Source organism: Carettochelys insculpta, chromosome 4 (genome assembly GCF_033958435.1).
Source record: "Carettochelys insculpta isolate YL-2023 chromosome 4, ASM3395843v1, whole genome shotgun sequence".
Lineage (NCBI taxonomy): Eukaryota > Metazoa > Chordata > Testudines > Carettochelyidae > Carettochelys > Carettochelys insculpta.
In genome coordinates, this window is record NC_134140.1 from 28380677 (window position 1) to 28397662 (window position 16986).

The 16986-nt window shown below is 42.3% G+C and overlaps 1 protein-coding gene across 2 annotated transcripts in view; it reads right to left on the reverse strand.

Moving 5' to 3' along the window:
• BOD1L1 (biorientation of chromosomes in cell division 1 like 1) overlaps positions 1 to 15182 on the reverse strand; it is a 51369-nt gene extending 36187 nt beyond the window's left edge. Inside the window, exons 1-8 of one of the 2 annotated variants that reach the window (XM_074992501.1) lie at positions 14732 to 15177; positions 14040 to 14164; positions 12117 to 12307; positions 8486 to 9088; positions 7495 to 7644; positions 4092 to 4261; positions 3738 to 3861; positions 3267 to 3411 (exon numbers count right to left, since the gene is read on the reverse strand). In XM_074992501.1, the coding sequence (XP_074848602.1) occupies positions 3267 to 3411; positions 3738 to 3861; positions 4092 to 4261; positions 7495 to 7644; positions 8486 to 9088; positions 12117 to 12307; positions 14040 to 14164; positions 14732 to 14932 (1709 nt within the window). In that variant the 5' untranslated portion in view covers positions 14933 to 15177. Of the gene's footprint in view, positions 1 to 3266; positions 3412 to 3737; positions 3862 to 4091; positions 4262 to 7494; positions 7645 to 8485; positions 9089 to 12116; positions 12308 to 14039; positions 14165 to 14731 lie in introns of both variants that reach the window. The other variant, XM_074992500.1, reaches the window with a different exon arrangement.
• Between the last annotated feature and the right edge of the window lie 1804 nt (positions 15183 to 16986).

A 16986-nucleotide genomic window follows, 5' to 3' on the forward strand; every position in this document is an offset into this window, starting at 1 on the left:
TTTGAACCGGGATGGGAATTTTCTAGCTCATTACAGGGGCTCTTTTGCATACTTGGCTTTAGCTAATTCTTGACTCCCCCACGGCCCCTTTACTCTTTGATTTGCTCACCTTGGTAATATTTTTCTGATTTGTCAACCTTGATTACTATTTGTGGTTCTCTATGCCTTAAATATGGAGTCTGTTCTGGTATGGCTATGATCTGAAGAAGTGGGTCTGTCCCACAAAAGCTCATCACCTAATAAATTATTTTGTTAGTCTTTAATGTGCTACTGGACTGCTTTTTTATTTTATGTTGAGTGCTTGTTCTTGCAATACTTCTGGCAATGAATCGACATCAATGTTGAATGGATTGTATACTAATTTACGAATAGGGTTTCCAGAAAAAGTTATCTAAAAAAATAGCAGATAAATTCATCAGCAAGGCAGTCCAGATGAAACACCAGTTTATTCTTCACATCCTCTTTACAAAATTATTGGAAACCTTCATTTTTAGCTAGTGATGAAAATGTCAGAAAAGATAAAAAGTTAGGCATTTGAGCTTATGTTCAATATTTCCAAAGCTGGATTTTTTCCTTAAACACTTTGATAGCATTGTGGTGCGCTACAATGTTTGCAGTATTGTTTCTTTGCAGCTTCAAACTGAGATTGTTCAAAGATTCAAAAATGTCCACAAGGCACATGAGTGAAAGTTGAAATGTTTGGTCTGCAAACGCACGATATAACTCTTCTTTTTTCCGCTGCTGGAGGAAAATTTCCACTTTGTCTTTTGATTAGAATAATCTCGAAAGCACGTTCCCTTTGGAAAGTGATCGTATCTCCATGTGAAACAAGTTTTATGATCCCCTCCCAAGTCTGTGCAAAGCGCTGCAAAAAGTCTCATATTTAAAGCACTTTTCTTCAAAAAACTGACAACTTTGATGGCCAAATTCAATGAGTCATGTAGGTCAGAAGGGTTTTAGCAGCCAGCACTTGTCTGTGTATGATGCAGTAAATTGTGGTTACAGCTGGATTTTTTTCTTTCACCAATGTCACAAATCCAGAGCGACAGCCAAGTATCACTAGAGCACCATCTGTGCATACACCAACCAATTTTTCCCATGAAAGTCTATTTTCTTCAAAAAAGTTGGAAATTGTTTTCATGACATCAGAAGCTCATCACTCTTCATGGCAGCCATGAGCTTCCTGAGCAGATCCAGGACTCCCACTCCCCACAGCCTCCCATGCAGGAACATAGCAGGTAAAAGGAAGTCGCTGGGGGGCAACAGACCCAGCTCAGGAAATGCACCTGCTGTTTGGGGAGGGGAAGCCGCACACAAGCTTCCTGAGACACTGGCTCTGGCATGCAGATATGGGACTCCCCCCCACCCGCATGCCACAACCTCCATTTTTGCAGGAGCTAATGCCAGCATGGGCTTTTTCTTGGGGCAAGGAGAATTGATAGGGATGTGGCTGGGTCGCCTTGTCCCCCGCACCCCCAGAATTTCAGCATGCCCCCAGTTTGGGAACCCATGCTCTAAGCTATATGGCTGCACAACTGCTTATTAAGGCTTGCACAGACACACAGCTGCAGCAGGTACAGAGGTCTCACCTCAAGCCCCAGACGAGCTGTGGCAGGAAAAGGTGCCTCTCCCCACTGGTCCCAGCACTGACCTGCTGCAGTGGGGAGAGGTGCTGCTCCCCATCTACCCTGGACTTTCTGTGGCTAGAGAAGAGGTGCCCCAGTCCCAAACCAGTGCTAGCACACACCTGCCACAGCCAGGGGAAACGCATCCCTACCAAGGCCCCACTGGAGCTACTGCAGCCAATAAGAGATACCTATCCCGAAACTCTCACTCCCAGCCCTACCCCTCAGAGTCAGCACCCTCAGCCAGAGCCTTCATCCTGCCACAAGCTTACTCTGTCCCAGCCTGAGCCCTGTCCCACGTTCCAAACTCCTCAGCCCCTCCCCCATTCCATACTGTCCATGCGTGGAATGAAATTTGTTATGTGCACCAATATGGAGGTGACAGTTAGGGGTAGATTACAGCAAACTAGTAAAATAGAACACAGAGTTAGGGCTGATGGCTGTAACCAAACTTTATGGGACCATGGGAAACTTGGCCACACCCATGATAAGTGGTTATGTGGCTAACTAAAATCATGCCAAATAATGGATGTTGCCAGATGAGAGTTCTGGATCAGAAAGGTTCAGTCTGTATCAATCAATAAAGTAATGCAATTGTGGAAAAAGTAATAGAATTCTGAGTGTTTTACGTAAAACACTCTTCCTGGTACTGGAAAAGCCTCAACTGGAGTGCTGTGTTCAGTTCTGGGTGCCAAACTTTAAGAAAGATGTGGATAGATTAGCAAATTCTTAGGAGAGCAACAAGACTGATCAAACGTTTAGAAAACCTGACTGATGAGGAAGAGTTAAAGAAATTGGGCATATTTAATCTTGTGAAAAAAAACAACTGAGGAGGGAACTGCTCATAGTCTTCAAATATGTTAAGGATTGCTATAGCGATAACTTATCAATTGGTCTATATACACACACCAGCCTATATTTTTATGAAGTGTTTTAAATTGAAAGTTTGTGACTTGCTACAGAAATATACATAATCAGGCAATGAATAAGTTTGACTGTACTGTATCAGAGAGGTAGCCGAGTTACTCTGTATCTTCAAAAAATGACAAGAAGTCCTGTGGCACCTTATGGACTAACATATTTTCTATAAGGTGCCATGGGACTTCTTGTCATTTTTGACTGCATTGATGATTGAATTGACAGTGGAAGATTACTGAATTACATGAACATACTTAAGTGGCAAATCCAACTTTTCCTACACTAGTGGGAAGGCACTTACAACTAGAGAGAGAAGTCAAGAGAGAGACGAGGAGTTAACTGGGAGACTGGAAGTCTTACATTAAAAGGACTGAAAAAATAAAAATTTAAATGCACATAACAGAAATGTGATCATTCAAAATACACACTTTAAATTATATTGTAACATAGGAGAAGCTGGTTACTAGGGTGTTATCAATACAGTAAACTAGGAGAAAGAGTTAAATGGAGAAAAAACGTGATAAATTAAAATAAATACCTTAAAAATTACATATTTTGCCTCAAATTAAGCTTACTTCCCCTCAAACACTTACACATGTTTTAAGTAGAAATAATTATAATTGGTATATGTGATGACTACAAAAATGAAGGGAAGTTTTTTTTTTTTTTTAGTTTGGAAAAGCTAGTATGTATTAATTTCTGAAAAAAATATGTAAGAAATACCTTGAATCTCTTTTTCTTTTCCTGCTCAGGGCAACCTTTTTTTCTAAAAACTTTTGCTCTTTAAGAACATCCTTAATACTGGTACCAGCAACTTTCAATTCAAAATCTTTCATTGAAGACTCTTCCAAGTTGAGGCCACTTTTACCTAAAATATATAATGTACAATTACAGTGTTTAAGAATCATGTCTGAATATTATTTTTGTAAGTGACACTGTAAACAGTTTGCAAATTACTAAACCTCTTTTGTTTTGTTTTGTTTTTGATGTTTCAGGGACATCACTATGGACATGAACAAGTTACACATAGAATTTTGCACAATATTTTACTTATTCCAGTACTAATTATAACATTATGAATTAAATTTTGGCCATATTGAAGTCAATTGCAAAATTCCCACTGAGTTAAGCAGAACTAGAATTTCACCTCATTTGGTTAAAACACCCAAGTCTAACTTGTAATTATAACATCACCTTCGGCATTCTGACTACCACTTTTCAGAGACTTTGTTTTCTCTGCAGCTTTCTGTTTACGCTTTTCTTCAAGTCTTTCTCTATTAATCTGCCTCCTTAAGAGTCTCTCTTCTTTTTCTCTGGCCTGAAGACAGAAAAAACAATGAAAAAAGGTGATTTATTTGTACCATTAATGCAAATGAAGAATGATGGAAGATACGTTAAAACACAACAAAACGTTATATAAGTAATTGTCTACACTTCTGCAGAATTCAGCGTTTCCAAGGCTGGGGTGGAGGGGACAGCTAAATAAAGGTCTTTTTTTTATTGATAAAAATAATTATTTTTATTAGTAGTGGTCATATTCAAACTTACAATAGACTGACGGCGTTGCTCTACGGTGCGTTCATCATCTGAATCACTGTAGTACTTGGAGTACAGAAAAGGCTTGTGAACATATGCATGGCGGACAGGTTTGGCTTTTCCATCACAAAGCTCATTAGTCTGAGGTTTTGTTTTAGTCCGATTGTTTTTCTCCTCTTCATCTAGCCGGAAAAAAGTGGATGTAAATTAAACTACGTTGTTATAAAAGCTTAGCTTTGTAAAAATGAACTATCATAACATCTATGACCAACAGAAATTTTTTCTATAAAAAATTATTTCAAAGAGATTCCAGTTCAGTGTTTATAACCTAATGTTACTAAAATGAGAAGTAATCAGTCTACTTCATTGGTGAGAGAACAATGCAAAACATACAAACTGCACAAACTGAGAAAAGCAATTAGATTTAAAAATTCATTCAATTTTGGTACTACAGGTTTAATCTCTCTAATCCAGCACTCTCATCTGGCAACAATCATACACCAGCATGATTTTAGTTAGCTTGGATGTTGACTTATCATTGATGTGGCCAAGTTTCTCATGGTCCCATAAAGTTTGTTTACTGCCACCAGTCCTGGTTCTCAGTGTTCTGTGTTATTTAGCTATAATTTACCCCTAAATGTCATCTCAGAGCCCAGTAAGCCATGAAGTGTTGGTAATACTGCTAGACAATATTGGCATGTTCAGTAAATTCTCTTGTTTGGCACTGGTCAGGTAACAAGGGTGCAGGACTAGAGAGGTTCAACCTACATAAAAGGTATAATTTAACATGGTTAAGGATATATATAAATTTTTAGCGATGACCATCTGAATGCAAATTACATCAGTTTTGGCTAAATTTTGTAATGAAGACAATATCCATGTACACTTTTGGGATACAGATACATTGCACTGGTAAAGCCTCATCTGTTTAAAAAACAAAAATCAAGCATAATTCACATACAAAAGAAATCAGCACAAGCTTTGTAAATTTAGAAATCATGGATTTTTCTGTACAAGAACTATATATGTGACCTCTGTGAATCTATCCATCTATGTATCAGCTAATGCTGAGGTATCCTGGTTGAAATAACACAAGGAAATCTATCATTTTATTTTGTTGGGTTTATTCAGTAAATACACATACCACATGTTTGGGCCTTGGCAATGCAATGGAGCTGAATCCTTGAAATACATTACAAAATTTAGTCATCGCTGATTATGCTGCCCATTATTTGTTATGGTTTACATTGACTACACAGTCACAGATAATGTTGTGAGTTAACAATTCTGCCCATTCACTTCTGGGCACAATGAAATGTTACAGTGAAGACTTGCAGAAGACCACAGAAATTGTTCCAAAGCAGGAGAAAATTCTGTTGACTACAGAAGTCTTCACATTGAAGACATAATGGCTAGGTCTACACTAGCCCCAAACGTCGAAATGGCCACGCAAATGGCCATTTCGAAGTTTGGGGCTAGTGTAGACATGGCCAATAATGGCCATCCCAGGTCAGACCAAAGATCTGTCTAGCTCAAGATCCTGTCTTCTGACAATCGTCAATGCAAGGTTCCCCAAAGGGAATGAAGAAAACAGGCAACCACCAAATGATCCATTCCCTCTTGCTCATTCCTAGCTCCTGGCAAACAGAAGTTAGGGACATCTCCCCTGCCACCCTGGCCAATAGCCATTGAGGACCTATCCTGTATGAAATTATCTAGCTCTCTTTTGAACCCAGTTACCGTTTAGCCCTTCACAACACCCTCTGGTAAGGAGTTTCACAAGCTGACTGTGTGAAGAAATACTTCCTTTTATTTGTTTTAAAGTTGCTGTCTATTGATCTCATTTGGCAATTCCTCTTTCTTTTGTTATGAAAAGTAAATAGCAGCCCTTATTTCCTTTCCCTATACCAGTCATGATTTTATAGATCTCACTCACAGCTACCTTTGTAGTGTCAAAGCTGAAAAGCCCCAGTCTTTATTATCTCTCCTAATACAGAATCTGTTCTATAACCATAATCATTTTTGTTGCCAGTGCCTCTTTTTTGACCTGGGGCAGCCGCACCTGTACACACTATTCAAGATGCAGGCATACCATTGCTTTATAAGGAGGCAATACATTTCGTACCATTATTTACCCCTTTCTTAATGATTCTCAATGTTCTGTTTAATTTTTGATTGCCACCGCATACTAGTGGATCTTTTCAGAGAAATATCCATAATGACCCTAAGATCTCCTCCTCAAGAGGTAATAGCTAGTTTAGACCCCATCATTTTATATGCATAGTTGGGATTATGTTTTTAATGGACATTACTTTGCATTTATCAACATGAAATTTTGTCTGCCATTTTGTTGCCCAGTCATCCAGTTTCAAGAAATCCTCACAAATCTAGACCTCTCCCTACCTTCTCCACCAAAATCACACAGCTTTTGGGAATTCCTGCAATCCTAGGGCTGTCTCAACACCCTGATCTCCCAATGGTCTGCTCACAGTACACCTGAGCTCACGCTTCAACATCATTCTAAGGCTACATCCACAATACACACTAATAGCACCACCACAGAGGTATATGCAACCATATGCTGCAGTGCAATGGAGGCTGAGTCCACACTGTGGTGTGTAGTAACATGTCAGTTTAAGATTCTGGAAGGTGGGAGGAAGCAGAGATAGGCTTCAACAACCCAGAGCCTTTCACTGCAGCGAGGAAAGGTTGTCAGCACCGCACTGCTGGAGAGTCATTCTCTGCTGCCTCCTCCCACCAGAATCTTTCTGTATAGCATGGAAAGGCTCCAAAAGTTACCTGGGTTGAGGAAAAGTTCTCACAGCAGGGAAGCATCAGGACACCACACTGCTAAAGACAGCAGCATAGATAGGGAGACAAAAGCTCAAGCAAGCAGACAGTCCTGTAGGGCATGCACTCATGTCCATAACCATGCCCTTCAGGCATGTCCTTACTCACCTAAGCTGTGCCTCACCATCTACTCTGTTATTTATATCCATGTGAGTGAGAGTAACACATGTAAGCACTCTCTCCATCTACTGAAAGAAGCATGCAGTGCAGATGTACATATAAACTAATTTCACATACAAAGAAAAAAATTAAAAGAGAACAAAATATAGAGGCATTTTTATGAAGTGTCATCACTACATCCTGAAAGACAACACACACAAAAAATAATTCTAAAATACTGGACTTTTTATTTTAAAATGCCAAATAATCTATTTTTACTATTATTTACTAACAACTGAAATGATGTGAATTTCATCCACCACGAGAGATTTGCTATTATCATGCAACACATATGATAAAATATTCTGCATAGTACCTTGCAGTTTGATCTATTCTGCATTCAAATGACAGAAAATACACCAACAGGCTATTGATAACACATATATACTTTTTATATTATGTTTACCATCTGATGTGATCTCTCCTTCTTCAGTGCTATCAGAAACTACAACTTCCTCTTCACTTTCTTCTTCAAAGGAAGAGAGGTCACTAGTATGGACAGAGCTAACAGTGATATCACTGAGTACATCCACGTCTGATTCATCAAAAATATGTTCTTAAAAAAAGAAGAAAAGTTGTATCATGTAACTTATCAAACCAATATATTTAGCTCATTTCCTAAGAAAAAATTAATTGTTATTTTAAGAACTCTCCTACACAGAAGTAACATATTATTTCTGAACACAAACTGAGTTCTAGACCAAATGTTCGCGTTAACCACAAGTATGATCCCACAGACCATAACGGAGTTATTCAAAATTTAGGCTTCTCTTGAAAATCCACCTTCTCAGAAGATGGTCCTGGCCTTTGGCAGCAAGTGGGAACTAGAATTATTGTTGACTACTTTATACTGTTACGCATCCATGGCTAGTTAAAAAGATTTACCTATATTGTTGACTCTACATTTTTTCACTTTCTAAGCTCACCTTTGAGAATGCCTACACTAGGGGTGTGGCCAACACATGGCTCTCGAGCCGCATGTGACTCTTTGAGCCATTAAATGTGGCTCCTCCTTGGAGCTCCGGGCTGGGAGTGTCCTCTGCTCTGTGCATGCACCCCACTGCTTGGTGGGAGAAGCGCATGGCAACAGCTTTGGTGAGTCACTGTCATCAACTTAGAGCTGAGAGAGGACCCTGGGGGAGGGGCCCTGGGGTGCCTGATTCTGGAGGAGGGGGAAGGCATTGAGCCACATATGTTTTAATCTATCCATCTGTATGTATTATAATCTATATAACTACATAAAGAAAAATAAATAATATATTACGTGGCTTTTCGCACTGTATCTACATGCCTCTTAGTTCCTAACTGGCTGGCCACTCCTGGCCTACACCAATCCATAAATTTCCCTCCATTCCACAATACTTTATAAATTGCCTTTTCTATACCCTCTTTTGTACCTTCTGTTATCTTCTGTTTACTGCTGTTTTTTTCAGAAACCAACTGTTTGACTGATTCCACTTCTTTCTCTTTCACTTGTTTCTCTTCCTTTGCTTTTAGGGAATCATCATTTTTCTTTGAATGGTCAAACTTCTTGTCATTCTTTTCTTTTTTCTCTTTCTTTCTTTCCCCTTTCTCAGTGCTCTCTGGTTTCCTGTCACCTTTATCTGTTAATTTACTTTTCTGGTCATCGGTTTCCTGTGGAATTTCTTTGCTTGTATTAATTAAATTGTTAACATCTTTTGTTGAATTTTTGATTTCTTCACTTGGGCAAGGGAGTTCATTTAAATCTTCGCACTTTGCAACCATTTCGCTTCCTTCTGAAGAATCACAAATAGGTTTATCTTGATCTGAAAAATCTTCTGAATTTCGCTCTCTCTCTGTGCTACCATCAACACTTTGTTGAGATGGGAGTCTTTTTGAAGTTCTGTCACTGTTCTTGGAATTTGCATTCTCTGTTGAAGCTCTGGCAGCACTTGCTTCCTGGTTAAGAGAAGTTATTGTTTCCAAAATAGACAGAGCATCACTAGCTACGTTGGTACTAGGAGCAGGAGTAGAAATGCCTTAAGGAATGAGGAAAAAGAAGAAAAAAAGACATATTAGCTAACCAGGATTTCTCTAGCATGTTAAAAATATGTATTTCTATATTGACTGGTTATTATTTTTGAAGGAATGCTTTTCAAATGAAACTTGATTCTCAGAAGTCTGCTAAACAAATAAAGTTTTCTTTTGAAAGGTCAAGGTAAAATCAAATTAGTTGAGAGTTTTGATTAATTCTGAATCACCGCATTTGTTTCTGACGATCAACAAGATGCCACTTTGCTAAATTGTTTTTGATCTGGTTACCTGAGATACATTTTGCTTTCAATGCTGTTTTGCTGCTGCAATGATTAACAGAGCAAAGCCTCACTTTCTAAGGAGAGAGAGTGACCAGCAACGTACAGTTTCCATGGAGGTCTTTCAACTTTTGAATTTTGTCCATCAGCCCAAAATCAACATATACGCCACAGTTTGCAGGAATGGTCAGTGCAATACAGTAAAACCCCAAGTTACAGGGGGGTTGAGTTCTTGCAACCCCTGCATGACTCAAATTTTCACACAAATCAGGGTAGGGAGCCAGGAACCAGGCTGCTGCTTGGTTCCCAGCTCCCAGTTCCCTGCAGGACCTGGGAAACTGAGCAGCCCACTGTGATGGGGTTCTGGGGTCCCCCAAGCTCTGCACCCTGTCCGCAGGCAGGAGAGTCTCTCACTTAGCAGGAAAACAGCGGGTTTATTAGCCGACAGGACACAGCATCGTACAGAGGAGTCAGTACAGCAGGCAGAGACAGCCAGTCCAATCCATGTTGGGGAGAGGAGGCCCCGAGGGGCCCCCAGAGCCAGGGCCTTGCCCCCTCCTTTGTCTCTCTCTCCCTCAGCCCAGACTAACTGCTTCCTAACTCCCAGTTCCAATTCAAACCCCTCAGGCTCCACCTCCTCCTTTGTCTGCAGTACAAAGGTGTTACCTGGTCGTCAGGGTTATCCTCAGCAGGAGCCCCACACCCTCTGTGAGCCACACACACACACACACACACACAGGTATCCCCCACTCCATCACACCCACAATGGCTGGTCAGTGTCCTGACTTCTTCTCCCTGCCTTCTCCCAGTCGCGCAGCTGTCAGCCTGATGGCAACGCCACTGGGGGAAAGCAGGGAGAAGGCTCTTAGCTTACTCAGCTGCAGCTAGGCAGGCTGACAGCCACAGAGCAGCTTTAAGTTTTGCTTAACTCACATTAAAGTGAGTTACATGCAACATGAAGCCACACATTTTGAGGGTTTCCTGTACTGCATGAAACAATGCTAGGCCCTGTTTCCTTCAGTATCTCTAGTAACAATCTGGAATAATGATTACACTGAATATTAATTCCTTTTTATAGGAAATACTGCATTGTGAGGAACTGCAAACACAAATGTGGATATAATCGAACAGGTAGGTGGTGTTACATAACATGCCCATCCTATTAGTAGTGACTTTGAAGATGATAAAGAAAGGGTTAACCGCAGCTCTGCTCAACCCCCCTGATTAAAAAGAAGCAAAAGTGGACCTCATAGAAAGAGAATTGGAATATAAGCAAATGCTCTGGTTCCTAAAAACAAGAGCTCATGTTGTAAACAGGTCTCTGATAAGCCTGTCTAAATTAAATCAATGGTTGGAAGAAGACTTAGCTGGAGGGTTTCCTGCAGGAGTGAATTTATAAGTATATACTGTAGATGACCAAATAAGTAATGAAAAACCTGAAAACAACAGAGTTTACTGAGTGGGATTTTGGTGATAAGACCAGGAGGAATGAGTGAATTTGAGAGCAGTATGCTATGTAAATGTAGATTCCAGAAAGGATAACGTATAGAGGCTCTAAGCCTAGAATAAAATAGGCAATTATCAACAGCCAGGTAGCCTGACAATACAAAAAAGATAAAGTTAAAGTAGAAATATGCACAAGAAACAGTTAAGTTAAACTCACTCTGGAAATATGTAAGCAATGTATACACTAATGCATAGAGCCCTGCACATCTGCAGAGATCTACTTTGTATCTATGGATATCCACATCGGATGCGTATGTACACAGATAGCGGAACAAATACCTGTACAGGGCTCTTCCCTCTTCCCCCGCCAGGCACACGCCAGCAGGGAAAGAACACAAGAAGCTGCAGCCCAAATCTTCCTACAGGAGGGGCTGAGGCCAGCCTTGCCCAGGCTTCCTCTTACCAGCTCCCAGCTTGGTGAGCACTGACCTGCAGAGCCCCAGTCCCATGTTCCTGCTGCCCCTTGTCCCCAGCCCCTTCTTTCCTGCTTCCTGCCTTTTCCCTGCATCATATCACTGACCTGTGATGTCTTCCTTCCACATCTGTGGTGTGGATACAAGTAAAGTCCAAATCACAGACTGGATGAGGAACTGAGCCTGGCGGATGTGGATCAGATGCAGATCCACACTTTTGTAATTGCACAAAGCTCTACTAATGTACACATTCCCATCTTAAAGGCATGAGACCAAGTGGTAGAAAAACTGAAGGATAAATACTACAGACTGTGGCCGTAGAGCCTACAGAAGGATGGTTATCTTTAGTTACAAAACCTACGACTGGGCAGAGAGAGTAGGGAGAAAGATTGAATAATCAGACTATGATTTTAGTTCTGTTCCTTCTGTACATGTACTATATTTTAAGGACCTTCTAAATGTGCAAAACCTTTCTAAACAGAAGAACTGCATCAAGACAGTTTAATCTTCTGTACAAAACTGGCTACTCATCTTGTATAGCCTAGATTCTACTTGAGCCCATTGTGAAGTGAGTACTCAACCTTGAGACTGTCACTTCTAGGACACACTGATTTCCTGGTAACATCAGGTAAACGTGAAATTGTGATTAAGTGTTAGCCTCATTTCCCTCCTCCCACCAGTAACAAATAATTATACTGGGCTGCTCTTTACAGTGGTCATCTTGCTGCCACCTCAAGCATTTAGTGTTAACAGAAGAACTAGTGATGATGAGTAATACTACTTGCCACGAGGGGAAAACCAGGTAGAAAACAGACAACAGAGTAATGGCAAAATACCTTGTACTGGGATAGAAGCATCTGCTTTTTCCTCAGCAGGGGCTGTACTGGGGCTTGCCTCCTCTTTGTGATTTAATGTGGCTAAAAACTCATGAACAGCTTTTTCCACCTGAGGTCTGAACGTGTGGTTGATCTTTGGATCCACAACCTGAGAAATAATTCTGTCAATTCCAGACTCCAACATTCCAGACCTGGAATAAAATCATGTTAATACTTATATAAAATTTACAAAAAAATTATTTTCACAAGCTACCTTAAATAGATCTGGTTCATCCATAGCGTATTTCTTCCTCACAAACAACTTCCAATAAGGCACTAACTTCTCAGAAAGCAGTGTATCTACTTGCTTCAGGAACACTCCTAGCTGACTTTTGTTTAGATAGCACTCAAATTGTCTCAACAACAAATAGCTGAAAACAGTTCCTGTCTGCCAAAAAGCTTGCAGCATATGAAAGATAGTTAAAAACAAACAAAACAAAAAAACAAACAAAACACACCACACTGTACCATCAGTCCCCTTGCCATGCCATAATTCGCTAAATTCTTATAGGCACTCCAGTTACACTCGGTTTTAGGGGGGTATGTATATAAGATGGTATTTATTAATCAGTTTAAGGCTGGATTTCTGTGCAGAAAGGATAGTGAGGAATGTGACAGCACTATATCAATTGTTCTCATAACCCTAATATTAGAATTTCTTAGACTGACATTATCTGACAACTACTAAACAGTGGAGTTCAGATAATTAATTTACCTGTATTTAATATGTTAAATGTTGAACCAGATAGCTTCCTAATGGCCTAACCTTTGTCCATCACACTCCTAAAAAACAGGATAGGTTGTCTGTGGCTACATTTCACTTGAGACTGTGTCTCCATTTACAGGGTTAGCAAGTCCTAACTACAAAGTACATGTCTCTCTCCTATCCTCAAGTGTTGATTCCTACAACTAACTGCGCAAGAGGTGGCAAAGGCTCACTATTCACACAGCCAGAACATTAGTTCTCAAATTTCTCATCTGTCTCTGAAGTCGCCAGGATGACAGCCATAATCTAAACAAATTGGAGCAACACTGGACAACTTATCAAGATTAGTGTACTGGGCAAAACAAAAATCAGGCAGAGGATAATGATGTAAGTGTGTTTATGGCACAAATTATGCTCACTATAAATGCTTATCAAAGTTGTTTTTATGGGAATATTAATCAGAAGTTTTTACAAAACTTTTTAAGCAACCTATAGAAATAAAGTCTCTTTAACGATTCTTGTTCTGTTAACATGACAGTGAAGAACAAACTTATGTTTACGACAGACATACCTATCATAGCCATAATCCTATTAATACCCCAAGATTTAACCTGCAAAACCTAATCCTAACTCATAATTGGCTGACTCACCCACTTATGAGGTAGTGGTAGTACTACAATCCTTATTTATGAGGACTGTAGTCCTGGCATTCCAACAAAGTGCGTAGCCTCGGAGAGATAGTCACGTTAGTTTGTATCTTCACAAAACAAAGCAAGCAGTCCTGTAGCACCTAGAGACTAACAATATTATTTATTAGGTAACGAGCTTTCCCGGGAAAGACCCATTTCTTCAAATTCTGGATGATATTGTTAGTCTTTAAGGTGCTACAGGACTGCTTGCTTTGTTTTGCATTCTAACAAAGCCATACTCCTCTACTTGCAGAATTTTCAGAGTTCTGATGCAAACATGAAAAATTCAGTACTATATTACAACATACAGCATGAGTTACTTTGACCTTCATAACCTGATACAATGCCAACCTTTCAAGCAAAGACAATATTCGCTCTTCACAGAAGTTGTGAGACTTTGTTTATCTAGGTTTCCATTCACCTATCGCTGGGGGGGTGTGTGTGTGCATATTTTTAAAGAGCAGAATACTAACTAAACTTATGACTTACTTGAGAACTTGCTGTCTAATATTATTTCTCAGCTGATTCTTGTTGAGATGAGGACTCCAAGTGTGAGTTGCCAGGTGATTGGAAACAAAGTTGTCAACACGTTGTCTCAAGTTTTGATAGGCAGGCTAAAGGGGCAAAAAGTGAGATCAAATATTAGAGAAGTTTTTTGAAACTCTTTTTACTAATAACTGGGCTCAGAAACTTAAGAGAACCCCTAGGTCTTAACTGCAAAATCAATAAAAAAAAAAGACTGGCAGAGCCCATACACCAAAATCTATTTACTTAAAACAATCTGTTGTCCCCTCTTGGAAGCAGGTCTATATAACCTACACCAACAGCGTGGAATTAGGGACCAGCCTCTTTACCCTTGCTGAAGTCAGTCACTTGACAACTGACGGCAAGGAAAGCACACCGAAGACCTCATTCCTCGGTCAAACAGGAGGAGGACCCGACACGGATCTGCCGCCCAGGAACCTGACAGCGGCTTCGGTAAGAGGCAAAGCGCTGCTGTGTCGGTGCGGAACGCTATTGCCAAGGCGCTCTAGTAAGGCAGTAGTCTCCGCAAGACTGCGAGCACCCGCCGGCTAAGTGTCCCGGCCCGCCGGCCCCGGCTCCTGCGCGTCTCGGTCACAGAGCCCCTCCTCGATCCCCGGCCCCGAGAGTCTTCCCGCCCCGCGATCTGCCCCCCTTACCTTGGTGTCCACGTCGGCCAGGCAGTCGCGTCGGAACTGGTCGAACAGCCCCTGGCTCTTGAGATGATTAACGATCACGGACACCAGCTCCGGCTCCACCGCGCCGCCCCCGGCCGCGGCCCCGGGCAACGGCGGCTGTTGCTGGGGGGGTGGCGGAGGGGGGGGTGGCGGAGGGGGCTGGGGTTGCGGGTTACTTGCCATGGAGGGAGCGGGGCCTTCACAGAGCTCGGGCGGCTGCCGGCTCCGGTAGCCGGGCCCCAGACAGGGGCTGGTTACACAGTAACAACCGCGGCAACCTTGCCCCGGAAGTAAAAGGGCACAGCAGGAGGACACGAGAGACGACGAGCGGGGAGTAAGAGCGGCGCCACAGTGCGGAGCTGCTTCGTCCAGGGAAACGGAGGCTGCTACTGGCCCTTTAAGGGGCCCTTACCCCCCCACTCCAAGAGTGGGAACACCCGAGCCGAGATCTCTGGCTCCAGCGTCCCTTCCCAGCCCGCCTGGCGCAGCCCCATTGCTGCACGCAGCGCCGTCGCCACTACCAACCAGCAGAGCGAGCGCCCCAGAGCGGCACATCCTTGGCCCGATAGCGCACGCGCACCTGAGGGGGCTGAGGCAAACAGGTCCCCTGCTTCTGAGCATGCGCCTAAGAACCGAGCATGCTCAGTAAAGCGGCCGAAGTCGATGCCCTCGTTCTGCTCTGACTTGAGGGTAGCGACTCACCCGGAGCCTCAGAGGGCGGGAACTGGGTGGGACCCAACGGGTGTCTCTGGCTGGAGGTGGCAGCCGAGAAGGGCTGAGCGGCACAATCCGGGATCGGGTTAGGAGCTCGGGATGAGAACGTGGTCCAGGCACGGAACAGGTTCCGCTCCCTCCCCCCGCCCCATCTCAGCTCCCACCTCCCACGGCCTGTTCCCCATCGCACCGGGCCGCCCAGTGCCCAGCCCTGGCTGATCCCTGTAGAGAGCCTTTGATGGAGGTGTGAGACTCCTGAAGGAACCCTTTGCTGCTGCGTATATGGATGTAAATCCAAAGCGCACTGGCAGTGTCCGCGCTGCAGGTTTTTGAAGTCACTTACTTTGCGGTTCTAATGTTAAACAAAAGGGCCATGTCTGCACTGCAGAGAGCTTTCAAAAGAGTGCGTCCACACACACACACACACACACACACACACAAAAAGTGGATCCAGCGAGTGCCCTGCTCTTCTGAAACAGAGCATCCACACAGCCCCTGCTCTTTCGAAAGGGTGGGCCAGGCACTGAACATGAAGACTTCCTTCAAAAGAAGGGACCTTAGAAGCGTCTACACATTTTCTTTTGAATGGAGGTGCTCTCCCTGAAATGGTAAAGGAAGAGTGATTATGAAAGGAGCTCCACGTTCTTTTGATTTACTTTCAAAAGAAAGCTTTTTGTGTGTCGACACTCCATGGACTCTTTTGAAAGACCCGCCCTTCTTAAAAAATAATCTTTCAAAAGAACTTGCTAGTGTAGATCCAGCCAGAGTAATTATTTTGAGGGAGAAGCAATCTTATGCCCAGTTATCATGCTTGGCTGTGTGAATGTTTTGGGGTTTTAAATTTCAGAAATGACGTTTTTTTCTGTAAAATCCAGAGGCACGCTGTTGACTCATATCCAGGTTCATAGCCATTGTAAACCCCTGTTCTTTTTCTGCACAACTGCTGCCCAGCCAGTCTATCTGCAGATCTAGCAGGATGTTGTTAAAGGCCACAACTCAAAATCCAAAAGGAACTTGGTCAGTTCATGGAAGACAGGTTCAGTGTTCCCTGTAATCTTTTCCATCCACATGTGTTTTTTTTCTATCTGTGTGCAGAAATGAGTTTTTATGCGTACTGAGGCATAAGTAAATGTGCACCATCGGTAGAAACAAAACCTAGTTGTGGGCACTCAATCAGCTGGGCAGCATTTTAATCTCAGTGGCTGCACAAACACCCATCTTACAAGGAACAATGGGTAGGTCCACCAGTGGTTATTAGCCAAGATGGTGTGGGATGCAACCACATGTTATGAGTGTCCTTAATCTCTTGTTGGCAGAAGCTGGGAGTGGACGCGAGGCAATGGATTGCTCAGTGATTCCCTGTTCATTCTCTCTAAAGCACCTGCTGTTGGCCTCTGTCAGAAACAGGAACCTGGTCTAGATAGACCATTGGTCTGTCCCAGTGTAGCCATACTTCTGTAAATTACTGCCTCTGAGTGTGCACACTACTACATTTCTCTAGACATTTGGATGCCTATATCCTT